This window comes from Myotis lucifugus, unplaced genomic scaffold, assembly GCF_000147115.1.
Source record: "Myotis lucifugus unplaced genomic scaffold, Myoluc2.0 scaffold_56, whole genome shotgun sequence".
Lineage (NCBI taxonomy): Eukaryota > Metazoa > Chordata > Mammalia > Chiroptera > Vespertilionidae > Myotis > Myotis lucifugus.
Genome location: NW_005871104.1, coordinates 5,650,781 through 5,664,453, shown reverse-complemented (window position 1 = coordinate 5,664,453; position 13,673 = coordinate 5,650,781). Strand labels below are relative to the sequence as shown.

At 40.3% G+C, this 13,673-nt stretch overlaps 1 protein-coding gene across 1 annotated transcript; it reads right to left on the bottom strand.

The window, feature by feature from the left end:
- Nucleotides 1-2,156: 2,156 nt before the first annotated feature.
- NMUR2 (neuromedin U receptor 2) lies at nucleotides 2,157-13,664 on the bottom strand. The gene is made up of 4 exons (XM_006089110.2): nucleotides 12,889-13,664; nucleotides 8,457-8,541; nucleotides 6,176-6,301; nucleotides 2,157-2,431 (listed from the first exon to the last, which is right to left on the bottom strand). Exons 1-4 carry the CDS (start codon nucleotides 13,612-13,614, stop codon nucleotides 2,157-2,159), a joined length of 1,212 nt encoding a protein of 403 aa, XP_006089172.1. The 5' UTR covers nucleotides 13,615-13,664.
- Nucleotides 13,665-13,673: the final 9 nt, after the last annotated feature.

The following is a 13,673-nucleotide window of genomic DNA, read 5'->3' as shown; positions in this document are numbered from 1 at the left end:
TTGAATAATTAACTCTGTAATGGTTTTCAAAAACAATCTCTTCTATTAGAAGCAAACTTTCAGGGTCAAGGAATTCATAACCTGGAGCATGTACTTCACCTACTGTGTCCTTAGTTAAGATCTGTTGAATGAAAGAGTTAGTGAGTTAGTGATAATTTGGGGGTTATAAAGTTTTAGGAAAAAAAGGTAGATGAGGAGAAAATAAAAAAGAGACCGAAGTTTTAATCAAGCAACCAAATTACTTCAGTTTTAGTGTTATTTATTTTTCTATCCATCCACCTATAACAGCAGCATTTTTAGGCCTGGGAGTTGATGTTTAGGTTATTGGGAATTGATGTTAAGGATAGTAACCCTATTAGATCTTCATCAAGAATATGTCTACTTTAAAAGGCAAGAAGGAAACTCATTTGTCCTCCATTTCTGAAGTTTTGTTTTGCCAAGTCTTTTCAACTTAACTCACAAATGACCAGAGAGTTCTGCTCACCAAAATAAATCATCACTGGAGAATTATAATTCATTAAAGTTTGGCTTGTGATTAGCAAAACAAATTTTAAAAAATATTGAATCACTTTGGAGATGCCTGTTTAATTAGGAAATGGTGACATCAGAGACCATGACTCCAATTTTTCAATAGTATGGTTCATTCAATTTAGGAAACATTCAGAGACTAAAAGCTAGAACTTGCCTATCTCAGCATCAGTGAGCCCGGGAATTGGGAAGGGCCTTCTTGCACCACAGGCACAGCAGGTACACCATTTATAAACTCAACCAATTAAATGGCCAACTGAGGTCAGGCATCCCTGTCAGAAACAAAATCTTCTGGTTCTTAACATGGTTCTCTTTGGAACTGTTGTTTGGTTCAGTATATTAGAATGTGAAGTCAACTCACTTTCCATGTATTTACTGAGCATCTACCATTGTAATAGATATATTTCCAGGGTTCTAGCAAGAGCAAAAATGAACACAAGATACCCCATACCTTTGATACATTTACATTCTGGCAAAGCAGGGATATAAATCACAAATACAAAGCAGAGTGAAGAAAAAGATTACAAGACATAAAGTGACAGAGAATTCAGATGCCACATCTATCAAATCAAACAAGGTTTCATGGAAGAGGTACGACATTGAGATGGACATTGAAGGATAGGAAGGACAGAAACAGGTGGAGATTGGCGATAAAGAGGGCAGTCTATAAGCAAATATGTGCAGCTGGGAAAATTGCAATATATTTTCATAAGAAGAACACGTAATACAGTTTCTTGAGATGATATGATGGAAGATGAATCAGGAAAGTAGGATTTTCCCATATTATACATGGGGAGTGTTATTTACGTAATGCAGGATTGAGTAGCTGAAAATAATGGGTTTGAAACCAGTAGTTACCATTTGACTTGTCTTTTACCAAGATAGTAGTATTCCACCTTCTATTTATGAAGTTAGACTTTAGATATTCAAGTTTAGATCAAATTGTAAAAATAACTAAGTTTGTGTTTGATATAGTTTATGTATCTTGTGATCTTCCACCACAGCCTTCTACCTCATCCCATTCTTCTCTAGGTAGAACTTGTATCTGATCACATTCCTGGTGAGGACTGACTGATAATGACTTGGGCATGGGGATGGTGGGGATAAGTTGTAAGGATCAATCCCATGTTATGAGGCAGACTCTTGTAAAAGTAAAAGTCTTCAGACTCTAAGGAATCATATAATGGCAGAATATGAGGCAGTAGGGTACATAGTTTGCTGTGGAGGAACTCTGGCATGGACCCTTCAAATCATGGGAAGGAAAACCATATCTACATGTCTTCCTTCTGTGGCTGACAGGGACCATTAGTTGTTAGAGTAACCACAGCCTGACGCAGAGTGAGGATGAACCATTTGCAAGAGTGGAAAATACTCAAAGTATAGCTAGTCATGTTCTCTTTGCTAGTCATGTTCTCTTCATCAACTAGTGAAGGGGCTCCAGGCTGTGAGGAGGTTGTGGGTTTTAGATCCAGGTTTAAGTAGCGATTTTCACATTTGTTTAAAAACACACCTAGAAATGGATATATAAGTTCAGAGAGCCATTTTCCTCCCCCTTATCATATAACAAGGCATAAGTTATGGGCTGACCCTTCCATAACTGTGGAGGCAGAGAGGAATGAGAGTTCCTTTCATGTTGTCTGTCCTGTATAGTGCGCTGTGTGGAGGTGAGAGCTGCTGATGGACAGCTGACAGGGGAAGTGGGGGCTCGCCTCTTCAGTCAGCTCCATAAGGTGACATTCCGTCAGGAAGATGTTCCGCTGGACAGGTGGCCCTTGTGGGTGATGCTGGGGGTGCCACTGTTTGCAGGAAGGAGAGATCACACTCTGGAACGCTGCTCGGAAGCGGCGAGAGAGTAGGTTATAGATAATGGGGTTGACAGCTGAGCTCAGATAGAAGAAGACACCTGGAATGCAGGGGTTAAATAGACACACCAAGGAGACATTGAGTGAGAGGCATGCTGGGAAGAAGCATAAATATTTAACAAAGCCTAGAATCCCCATGATTGCCTATTTTGGAAGTGATAATATATACAAGACACTAATTGAGGATACAAAATGCTCTGCCAACTGTGTACATAGGAATCAAACACAGAAAGATTAAAGAGTCTTGGCAAATTTTAGGCCAGCAAGGGATCTCTCTGAGATGTTCTGCAACTTCCTTTGATCCACACTTGTTTAATTAAAGAGCATGTTCCCACAGCATTAATGAGTGATGCTTAACTATCAGAGGAAGAGAGATGATTTTTGTCTCATTGGAGTTGTGCTTAAATCTATAATTTGAAACTTGTAAGCAATGGAGAAATGGTAAGTCAGTCAAGGCATTGTCCCTGCTGAGATTCCTTATATGCTTAATATCTCTTCAAAGAAATATTTCCCAGTGCCTCTTCTTATTTAGCTTTTCCCTTCCATGGTTCTTCCCACCTAATTTCCAACCTTACTAAATAACTGCATTTTGCCATTTATTTTCTCCACCAAGTGCCTTGCATACTGCCACTGTCTTGTTTGGTATCTGCTCATCCTTTATTACCATATCCTATTTTACTTCCCCAAAGCCCACGAGGTGCCTAAGGTTGAGAATCAGAGGACTTAGTTTCTGACCGTGGCCTTTGCTTATTCTGAGACCTTAGGCAGAATTGGCATTTCAATTTTTTCTCTGTAAAATGGGAATTATAATACAGGCCTAACTCACCTCCCTGGATTATTGTGAGGATAACGTTGAGACACTATCCACAGAGGGACTGAGAATGGTTGAGAATATAAAGCAAGTGACAGGTACTGTCATCAACATGTTCATCATTGTCCTCATTTATTTAGTTAAGGACATGGAAAGTGCCATATGCCCTGTGCACAGAATTGGGAATAAAGGAATAGAGAAGGAAAACATTTCTATGGACTATTAATTCATTCAATAAACAAATATTGATTGAACTCTTATTACGTGCCAGGAGCTTTAAAGTACGTTCAAAGGTAATGGATTTAGAATTTGTTTTCCAAGGACTTGGAATAGTATTACAGAGGCAAGATCTCTGCCCTACATCAATAATTAATAATAGAACAATACCAAATAATATCTGTCAAGAGCAAAATATGTCATACCAACAGCCATGTTATGGAAATTCACATAATGGCATAACTATAAAGAGTATGATGATAATGAAAGATTTAATGGGGGTGATTGAATTCCAGCCAGACCCTGAAGTAGGTAGGAGAGTTGGTCAAGAGAGGAGACAGTTCTGAAGATAGAAGGCATAGCACGCACAAATATGCAGAGGCAGCAGTCATTATGCCCCAGTTTGGCTAAGTGAATAGAGCATCGGCCTAAGGACTAAAGGGTCCCAGTTTCTGGTCAAGGGCACATGCCTGGGTTGCAGGCTCGATCCTCAGTAGAGGGGCATGCAGGAGGCAGCCAAACAACGATTCTCTCTCATCATTGATGTTTCTATCTCTCTCTCTCTCCCTCTCCCATCCTCTCTGAAATCAATAAAATATATTTTAAAATATATTGCAGGAATAATGCAGAATGTGCATAACTCTCTAATCAATCAGTTTGATAAGCATATGGTCAATGATTGGAAGTATTATAACTTGGGGATCAAAAGGCTGGTTGGGGACATTTTCTATAGTGTTTAAGGTTTCACCTGGTTGGTACTGTAGGGGAGGGAGAGATTATATCTTAACAAGAAAATGTTATAAATACCATAATTTGAAAGTCTTAAAATGATCATCTTGATACATTTAGAGAGGGATAGTCAGCTAGTCAAGTCTTATGTGATCTTGTGGTGTTTTTCAGTTTATTTAGTCACCCCATTTTTCTCAGATTATCATGAAAATAAGAGCTGTAAATAATTTTGAGATTTTTGTCTAAAAATAATCCTATATAATAAAAGGGTAATATGCAAATATACTGACCAGCAGAACAACTGAACAACCAATCAAAGTGTAATATGCTAATGATATGCTAAGGCTGCTAAACTGCTTGCTATGACGTGCACTGACCACCAGGGTACAGACAGCCAACTGGTTGACCACTTGCTATGATGTGCACTGACCACCAGGAGGCAGATGCTCTGATCAGTAGGTTACCTTGCTGCTGGGGTCCTGCTGATTGGTACTGAGCGAGATGGGCCAGACACACCCTGGAGCCCTCCTGTGGTCCCTCCCCAGCCCGATCGTTCACCAGTGGGGTCCCTCAGCCTGGCCTGTATCCTCTCGTAATCCGGGACCCCTTGGGGGATGTCAGAGAGCTGGTTTCAGCCTGATGCCACAGGCCACTCCCCTTGGGAGGGCACCAGACAAGGGCTCATGGCTGGTGAGCGCTGCTGTGGCAGGGCGAGCCTCTCCCTATCAGGACTGATTGGGCACAAGCCCACAGCAGGCACAGTGGGGCCAGGATGAGAAGGTAGGAGCTGCAGGCAGCATTGGACTGCAGGTTTCCCAATTCCTGCAGGCCACCCAGAGGGACTCCACCTGTGCACAAATTCATGCACCAGGCCTCTAGTAGTTTAACATAACAGAAAGTTCTAATGTCCAAGTATAAGCTGTACACAAGGCCTGCTGAAAAGAAAAAGGAAGTGTAGAAAATAAATAATATACATGATATTCATGTACATATGTTTGCTATTGTTTTAGCTCTGTGCACATCTGGAGCTTAATTTGCACAAATTGATCTTATCTTGCCCCTGTGAACCAGCTGGTGACTAGCAGAAGCTCAGGGACAGAAGTGATCTGAACCCAAGACTCACAGACACACTGACTGAGGAAGGGGAACCTACATGGCCATTCTCTGCTCTATTTTGGGCTCAAGAACTCTGAATTTGAAGTTAGATGATTTTGCCACAACCCTGCTTTTACTATTTGTCAGAAGTTTGCCTTTGGGCAAGCCATTTATTTTCTTGTGGAATTGTTTCTTCAACAGAAAATGGTGATGATAATAAGTGGTGATTATAGAAAGATAAATATATAGCATTTTACAGTTTAAAATTTCTTAGTAGCTAATATTTTATTTGCTGCTTACCATCAGTGCATACTTGTAGAGGGAAGGTGTCATTGCCATTTTATAGTTGAAGAAACTGGCATAAAGGAAGCCATGTTCTTCAGAAAATTAATGGTGGAAGTGAGATGCAAATCCAGGTCCTCTGACTTAGTGACTTTTCCACCCCTATTTCTACCACATTTTCTAGTATCTTCAACAGGCAGCATTAAAGTAGCCTAAAGGCAGACCTTGATGCACCATGAATACAGTAATACCCTTTGGCTGGCTTTCATGAGGATCTAACACTTGCTAAAAACAATACAAGATTTCAGGGACATGGATGTTTAATAAATAAGAACCAATTCAGTCATGTGGTCATTGGAAAGAAAATCAAGGCAATCACTCTTTAGACCATTTTTCTGCTGTAGTCATCGTGCTTAGAGTTGAGGTCTTCCATAAAGTAGCATCTAAAATAGTGATCAGGTATATTTCTTTTGGACCAATAACATACCTAATTGATATTTAAATAAAATCAAAAATCAAATGTCTTCATTATAGTATGGCAGGCCCCCATGATAAATCAGTATATTTAGACAGAACCTACGGCTCTAAGCAAAATAAAGAAGCTGCAATTACCCGGATACTTGTGATGCAACCAAAGGAGCTAAGATTTTACCTGACACCACATGGATGAGATTGAACACAACAGCCAGGGATTCAGTCCACTCCTCCACAAAGCTGAAGAAGAGCCGCTCAATGTGGAATGGGGTCCAACAGATAGCAAACACTAAGACCAAGACAACTGAAAAAGAAGGACGAATGGGAGAACAAAAGGCAGTCAAACGAGGATAGGTATCAAATGGCCACTAAGTCCATCCATTCCTTCCAGCATTTTCCCTTCCATCTTGGTTATCATTATTACAGACTAACTAGATCACGAAGAGTCTCTACATAAACCATTTAAACATAAGAATGAATTATATAGGACTTAGGATCAGTTTTCTATATGATTGTACAAGATTTCTTATATAATGTAAGTATACTCTAGAACATTTTAAATAGTATCAAATTTATTCCAAAAACATTCTATTGTGGAAAGTAAATTATGTTGCAAGTAGACTGTTGGAACCACATAAATTGGCTATACAAATAAAATGGTTGGGTTCAAGAAATTGATCGTAGATTAATAAAAATATTATTGGCTGTAGTATGAATTTATTTGTTACTCTAGAAAGAATTAAAAGCTGCTCTGAATCTAATCATTTAAAATTCTGTAAGGGATGAGAGAGGAGAGAGAGAAAGAGAACAATCATAAGTATATTAATCCTTTACAAGCATCTTTTGTTGGGATAGGGGATGTGTCTATTATATTAGATGTTCCTAGACTACAGAATTGCTTCTAGTTTCTTTTCATTTGTTTTTACTTTTTATTTTGAAATATAGATTCACAAGAAATTGCACTTTCTAGTTTCTTATTTTTAGCTCCCAAAACAGCAATTGGTGCTGCTGCTGTTACTCTATGGGGCATTTAATCTCCATACATATAAATATATATTTTTTCTTCTTCTGAAGTTATGAAATATTTTCCTTTTCCAAAACATGATGCTTGAGATTTGCCTCAAAATAATCTTGTAGGGGCAAGAGAGAGACTGATATAGATGGAACAAGATTAGTTATGAGTTGATAATGTTTGAGGTTGGGTAATGGGTACATGGGTATTATTTTACAGTCCTCTGTACTTCTGAGCACATTTGAGGTTTCTGTAGTCAATAGTACATATATTTCCTTTGGCATTAAACATATTCAGAGTTAAGTTGTTTACCTGTGTGGTGTGGTTTCAGGAGTATCTGGAAGTTTCTTCTGACTTTAACCCTCCAAGAAAAAGTCCCTAACCTGCTCACTACTGCCTACAATTCCCCGTAATTAAAATTTTAACTGCTTTAAAAATGAACCCTTCATACTAAAGGCAAATGCTTTGCAGCATATTTTATCACTGTAACTTTAACGTGAATGCACTTCAAGTCTTTTTGTGAGAGTAGATTATGATCAAGGAGAAAGGGGAGTGATAATAAAGACATGAGATTTCTTAACAGGGAAAGTCAAGTGCCAACAGGGACTAAAACATTTTCAAGAAGATGAGTCTTAGAATTGAAATGACAAACGGTGACTTGCACAGGTTTTTTGTTGTTGTTGTTGTTCATAAATGCCATATAGTTATGGTGAGTGTTTCATGTACATATTAGCCTGGAGGATTTGTTTCTTCCAAACCTTAGGTTTTGACTTGGAAAGTATATCATAAACCTCCTTTCTCCCATTACTATCTCCTATAGGGTAGCACTGGATCAAATATTTTTATCAAATGCTTTTGGGAGAGTGTGGATCAGTGATTGATTATGTATTTTTAAACATATTATTTATATAAAATCATGCAATGTCATAGGTGGAATGACCACGTAGCGGTACTCTTGGGCAGCTGTTCTTAATCTGGAGGTAAAGTATTTCATGGAATCCAAGAATGGGTAGCAGGGGTTTCATGATTGCCTGAAATGAGTTATAAAATGTTTGTGTATGTGATTTGTACATTTTCTAAGTGGCGCACTCACAGTTTTCTTTACATTTTAAAACAAATCAATCCATAAAAAATAAGTTTAAAAACACCTGCTTATTTTAGAGGGAGAAAGAGATGCTCAAAAGCTCACAGAGTGGATGTGATTTGCCAAAAAGCACACAGTGTTTTACAGTGAATGCAATTTAGTGTGTTGTTTTGAGTGCTAAAAATGAAAATAGGAATCAAAGAGGTCCTAAAAACTTGAGTAAGCCATGGAAGACCAGACCATGATACTACATTTCAGGAGAATTTTGATCCTGATACTCAGAAGCACTTTCTCAGCACCAAATGCAATTCTTTTCCTTTTATAAACACAAACAAACAAACAAAAACACAGTGGAGGACTTACATAGCATTTTGGTGAGTGATTTTCTGTAGGGTCTTTGAATATTTGCAGTTATTTTGTCTGCCTCAAGGGTTTGGTCTTTCTTTAGCTGCAAGGGAAGTGGAAAGAAATGTTAAGAAAGAAAACATTTTCCCTTCTGTTTGGATCTGAGAAGTGTAACTCTAACACACATTCTCAGACCACAATTTGGGAATTAAAATATATATAAGAATTTGTCAAAGTTTAACAATAAGTTGGAGGTGGAGTTGGATCTAGATCATCTAACTCAACTGGACAGGTGGATGTGGCCAAGTTGCAGTACAACCATTTACCATCTGCTATTCTATAGAACCCTTGTTATATATAGCATGTTAATAGGCATTCTATGAAAAATGTAAAATTATGAAGTAAAAAAAAGTTTGATAGGCTTTTCCATTCATCTATATAATAAAAGCCTAAGCGACCATTACAGCGAAACGGCCGGTTGCTATGATGTGCACTGACCACCAGGGGGCAGACGCTCAATGCAGGAGCTGCCCCCTGGTGGTCAGTGCACTCCCACAGGGGGAGCACCACTCAGTCAGAAGCCGGGCTCAAGGCTGGTGAGCACAGTGGCAGTGGCGGGAGCCTCATCCGCCTCCACGGTAGCTCTAAGGAGCAGCGAAGGCAGGCAGGCAGGCGGGCAGTAAAAAGCCAAGGGTCCTGGACTGTGAGAGGGATGTCCGACTGCCGGCTTAGGCCCACTCCCCGCGGACATCCCTCGAAGTGTCCTGGACTGCGAGAGGGCGCAGGCTGGGCTGTAGGACCCCCTCCCTCTCCAGTGCATGAATTTCATGCACTGGGCCTCTAGTTCATTTAGTAATTATTATACATCTATTAGAATGTAATCCCTCTGCTATGTGGTGAATAGGCAGTAGAAAGCCAAAACAGGTATTATTTCTGTTTTATGAAGTCTATAGTCTCCATTGTGGGTCTTCTCAGAGCCTTTAATATGCTAATGGGCATTATGAATCTTCATAAAGCATAATATGAAGATTTATTATTTCCTCCAAATTGATCCAATAATATGAATTGGATTTAAATTAAATATTTCCTTCAAATTGATCCAATAATATGAATTGATCCCTTCCCCCATGCCCACCTTCCACACCCTACATCTCTCACCCAAGCCTCAAGGGAGATAATGCTTCTCTGACTAAACAATACCTTCCCCAAACTCCTTTTAGTGGAATACCTAGTACCATCTTGAAAAGCACAATTTGGGAAATATTTACTAATATTACAAACAAGAGTGTATATGTTTCTGAGTTTAGAAATTATAAATACTCATCCTTTTTGGAAGAGGTGGTGATTCTTTAAGTAGCATCTGAACATTTCTTTTAAAAAATATGTTTTTATTGGGTTTTAGAGAGAGAGGAAAGAAGAGGGAGAGAGACAAACATCCATTGGCTGCCTCTTGCTCACCCCCTATTGGGGATTGAGCCTGCAACACGGCACATGCCCTGACTGGGAATCAAATTGGCACCCTCTTGGTGCATGGTTTGACGCTCAACCAACTGAGCAATGTCTACAATCTGAACAAATTTTTTTAAATTGAAAAAAGTCAATTCAACTCTGGTTGGCATGGGGGAATTCTGTTGCAATCCTTAGTGCATGCTCCTCAACTCAAGCATTAATGCTGTATGCAGGAGATACAAGGAGTTTGTGAGAGCTTCAGCAGAACCTCCTCCCAGATGGGAGGAACTTGCCCTGGGGTTGGGTATTTTCCATCTCCTTCATGTTTGATGTTTGGAGAGCAGCTCAGTGGAGACTTGTGTCCTGGAAGGAAGCTGCACTGACTACTCAGTTTGGAGCATACATGTGGCTCTCCTCCTTCTTCTTCCTTCCTGGGATTTCATCAACCTATAGTTTCCTGCCTCCTGAAGGCAGTGGGTCCCACAGTCTATCATAACTAAGATTTGCTAAGGGAATCAATAACAATCATCCTCAGAGTTGCTTAAGTCTCTTTAAAATCTTTTAGATCAAAATAGCCCTTTGAGATAATGTTTCCAAGTCTCTTGTTTTGAAGGTAGAGAAGCTAAAGTGCAGCAAGGAGGGGAATAATTCAACTTCATTCATGCACTCATTCATTCATCTTACAGTCAAGTTGGAAAGATAACAAGGGATATCCAAATATAGAATTTTAAATTGGAATAAATCTAAGGAAGAGAAATCACCAGGAACCATGAGCACCTATACAAGGTCCAGGTGTAGCTAGGGAATCAGGGAGAGCTTAGCTTCCCTGAGGAAGTGTGAGTGAAATATGATTTAAAGTTAGAAAAGGAAAAGGAATTGTAGTGGTAGACAGCAGGAACATTTCAGGCAAAGATAGAGCAAGTATAGCATGTGCAAGGCCTTGAGCCCAATGACACAGACTAGGACATATCTCCTGACTTCAGTCTAGAGATCTTTAAACTCCTCTAGGAGTGACTTTCTAAGCAGGGAATTCCTTCATCCTTCCTGAGAACAGGAGGCTGGAAGTTGTATTACATTCACAAAGCAAATTTGGGTGGTTTCTAACCTGTTGTCTGAGCTGTCATTTAACTCCTGATACAAGATAGCCGAAGTCTCATGACAACAAAACAAAATGAAACTCAATGTAACTGGTTGGGGCGGGGAAATGTATGTGTTTCCTACTCAAATTAAATATTTCCTCCAAATTGATCGAAGTTAAGTGATTGCTTGGTGTTGGATGAGATGGTATTGATCAGTTTGGGGTGGATATTTCTCATAGGACTCACCGTATTTGGAATCATGCCGAAGTCCTTCCCCCCAAGTGAAATGCACAGAGCATTCTAAAGACATGATTGTGAGGTACTCTGGGAAAACATATGTCTCTGAGAATATAGGGGCCAGCCCTTCAGGAGGAGACTAGCACAGTTCTCTGCCTGATTAGATTTGCTTCTATGTCTAGACATCTGTGTACTTCGAATTTATTCTTCCTATTTAAACCTTGCCATTTACCTTAGGCCCAGTGGGTATTCACCAATGATATGAGAATATATTAATTGTCACGGCATACATGGTGTCCAACCAAATTGAGGCATATGATGTAAATGTGATGTCAGCTTTGTTTTTCAATTTATAACTCACATTGCTCCTACTCACACATTTTTTCCTTCTTGTTTTTTAAAGGAATCACAGACTGTTAGAGCTATAAGGAGCCTTAACTATAATCTAATGTGACCTTTTCATTTTATAAATGTGAAAAGTAATTCCAGAAGTCATGTGGCTTGCCTAAAGGCACAGTGGACGTGAGCTTCAGACCTGAGAGTCTAAATAGCCTCACGATTGTTTCCTACACAAGCCACCTCCTTAAATGGGTATAAAACTGTCACAGGCAGACGTCATCTCTATGAATTTGGATGCAGAGTATACTAGGAGAGGAACAACATAGACTTACTTCTACCCTCATCAAAAAACAGTTTTTCTCAGCTTATTTAGACTCAGAAAAAAAGAAGAAAAAAAGGAAGAAATTGATTTACCATTATGTGCACAGAAAAGGAACCTCTAAGTATAAGATATGTTGCACAAGCAGTGATAATTTTCTATTAATCCCAGCAATCTCTTATTCACACTGCCTTCCACTCTATTTTATGTGCTCTATTTACCTCCCTACCCCCAAATCTCCACCTTCTCAAGAGAGGCCAAGGTGATCTGGCTTAGGACATATTTTTGCATTTTAACCTGATATTTCAAACAGAATCAAAGCAATCACAGGACAGTGTCTGACTATAAAACTGTAAATAGAGTGGGGCAAGAGTAGGTTCACAGTTGTTTATATGGAAAATAATATGATAATTAATAAATAATGATGATGATAATAATAAAACAAGAATAAAATCTGTGTTATGTGTACTCACAATTATAAACCTACTTTTGCCCCACTCTGTATTTGTCTTGGAGTATAAATAGGCGGGAACAGTTTATGTTATACTCAGACCAAGTTGGTGCAAAGGCAGATTTCAATGCAGGCCATAGATCTGGGCAGAAAAAAAGACAGCAGGCTGTGAAACCGGCTCTCCAGGGGTGACCACCTGTGCTATTTAATGAGGCTCCACCTCAGACATACTGAATCAGAATTTCCCCAGGGGAGGGGCTTGCATATTGCTACCCGTAGTAAGGTTTCTAGGTAATTTGTAGGAACACCTAGGTTTGAGAACCACAGGTATAGAGGGAAGAATAATAAAGTTGATTTAGAGGAAATAATTTATAGTTTGGGGTACTATTTGTCCAACTGAGGTAAGTCCTTTAACTTCTGAATTTCCCCTCTGAGCTCATTCTGTTTTACTCTGTGCTCCCTTCCAATTCTGAATTTCTCCAATTCTAAGTTCCTCTTACAAAACTTTGAGTCAGTGAGGAAAAAAAGAAAAAAAAAGATGCTGCCCTAAGCCAGCCAGCCAGCTGGGATACTCACTCTGAGCCCCATGAGGTAGTAGAGCACACTGATGACAGTCATGGGGAGGATGTAGAAGAGGAAGGAGGTGGCCTGGATAATGAAATTATAGATCCACATGGGCTTGATGACCGCGCAGGTGGCAGAGCCCGGGACCAAAGACCCGTTGGGGAAGTAGTGGAGCTTGATGCCATGGAGGCTGGTGTTGGGCAGAGAGAAGAGAACGGAGAAGACCCAGATGATGCCCAGGACCCTGAGGGCCCTCCTCCGGGTGCACTCCAGCTTGGCGCGGAAAGGGTGGAGGATGGCCACGTAGCGCTCCACGCTGACCGTGGTGACGCTGAGGATGGAGGCGAAGCACACAGTCTCGAAGAGGGCCGTCTTGAAGTAGCAGCCCACGGGCCCAAACAGGAAGGGGTAGTTACGCCACATCTCATAGACTTCCAGGGGCATCCCGAGGAGCAGGACCAGGAGGTCCGAGATAGCCAAGCTGAAGAGGTAGTAGTTGGTGGGTGTCTTCATAGTCTGGTGCCGGAGAATCACCAGGCACACCAGGAGATTGCCAGCGACCCCAACCACAAAAATCAGGGTGTACACCACCGTCACCGGGAGGAAGAGGTGGCTGCGCTGAGGCCCACAGACAAAGGTCAGGTAGTCCTCTGTGCTGTTCAGGTATTTCTTGAATGGATCTTCCAGTTCCTGCTGGGGGATCCAGGAGACATTCTCATATTTTTCCATCATTGACATTAAAATCCAAGGCCCAAGCTTCCTCTGGAAAGAGCCTCTGTCCCAAGATGAGACAGAAA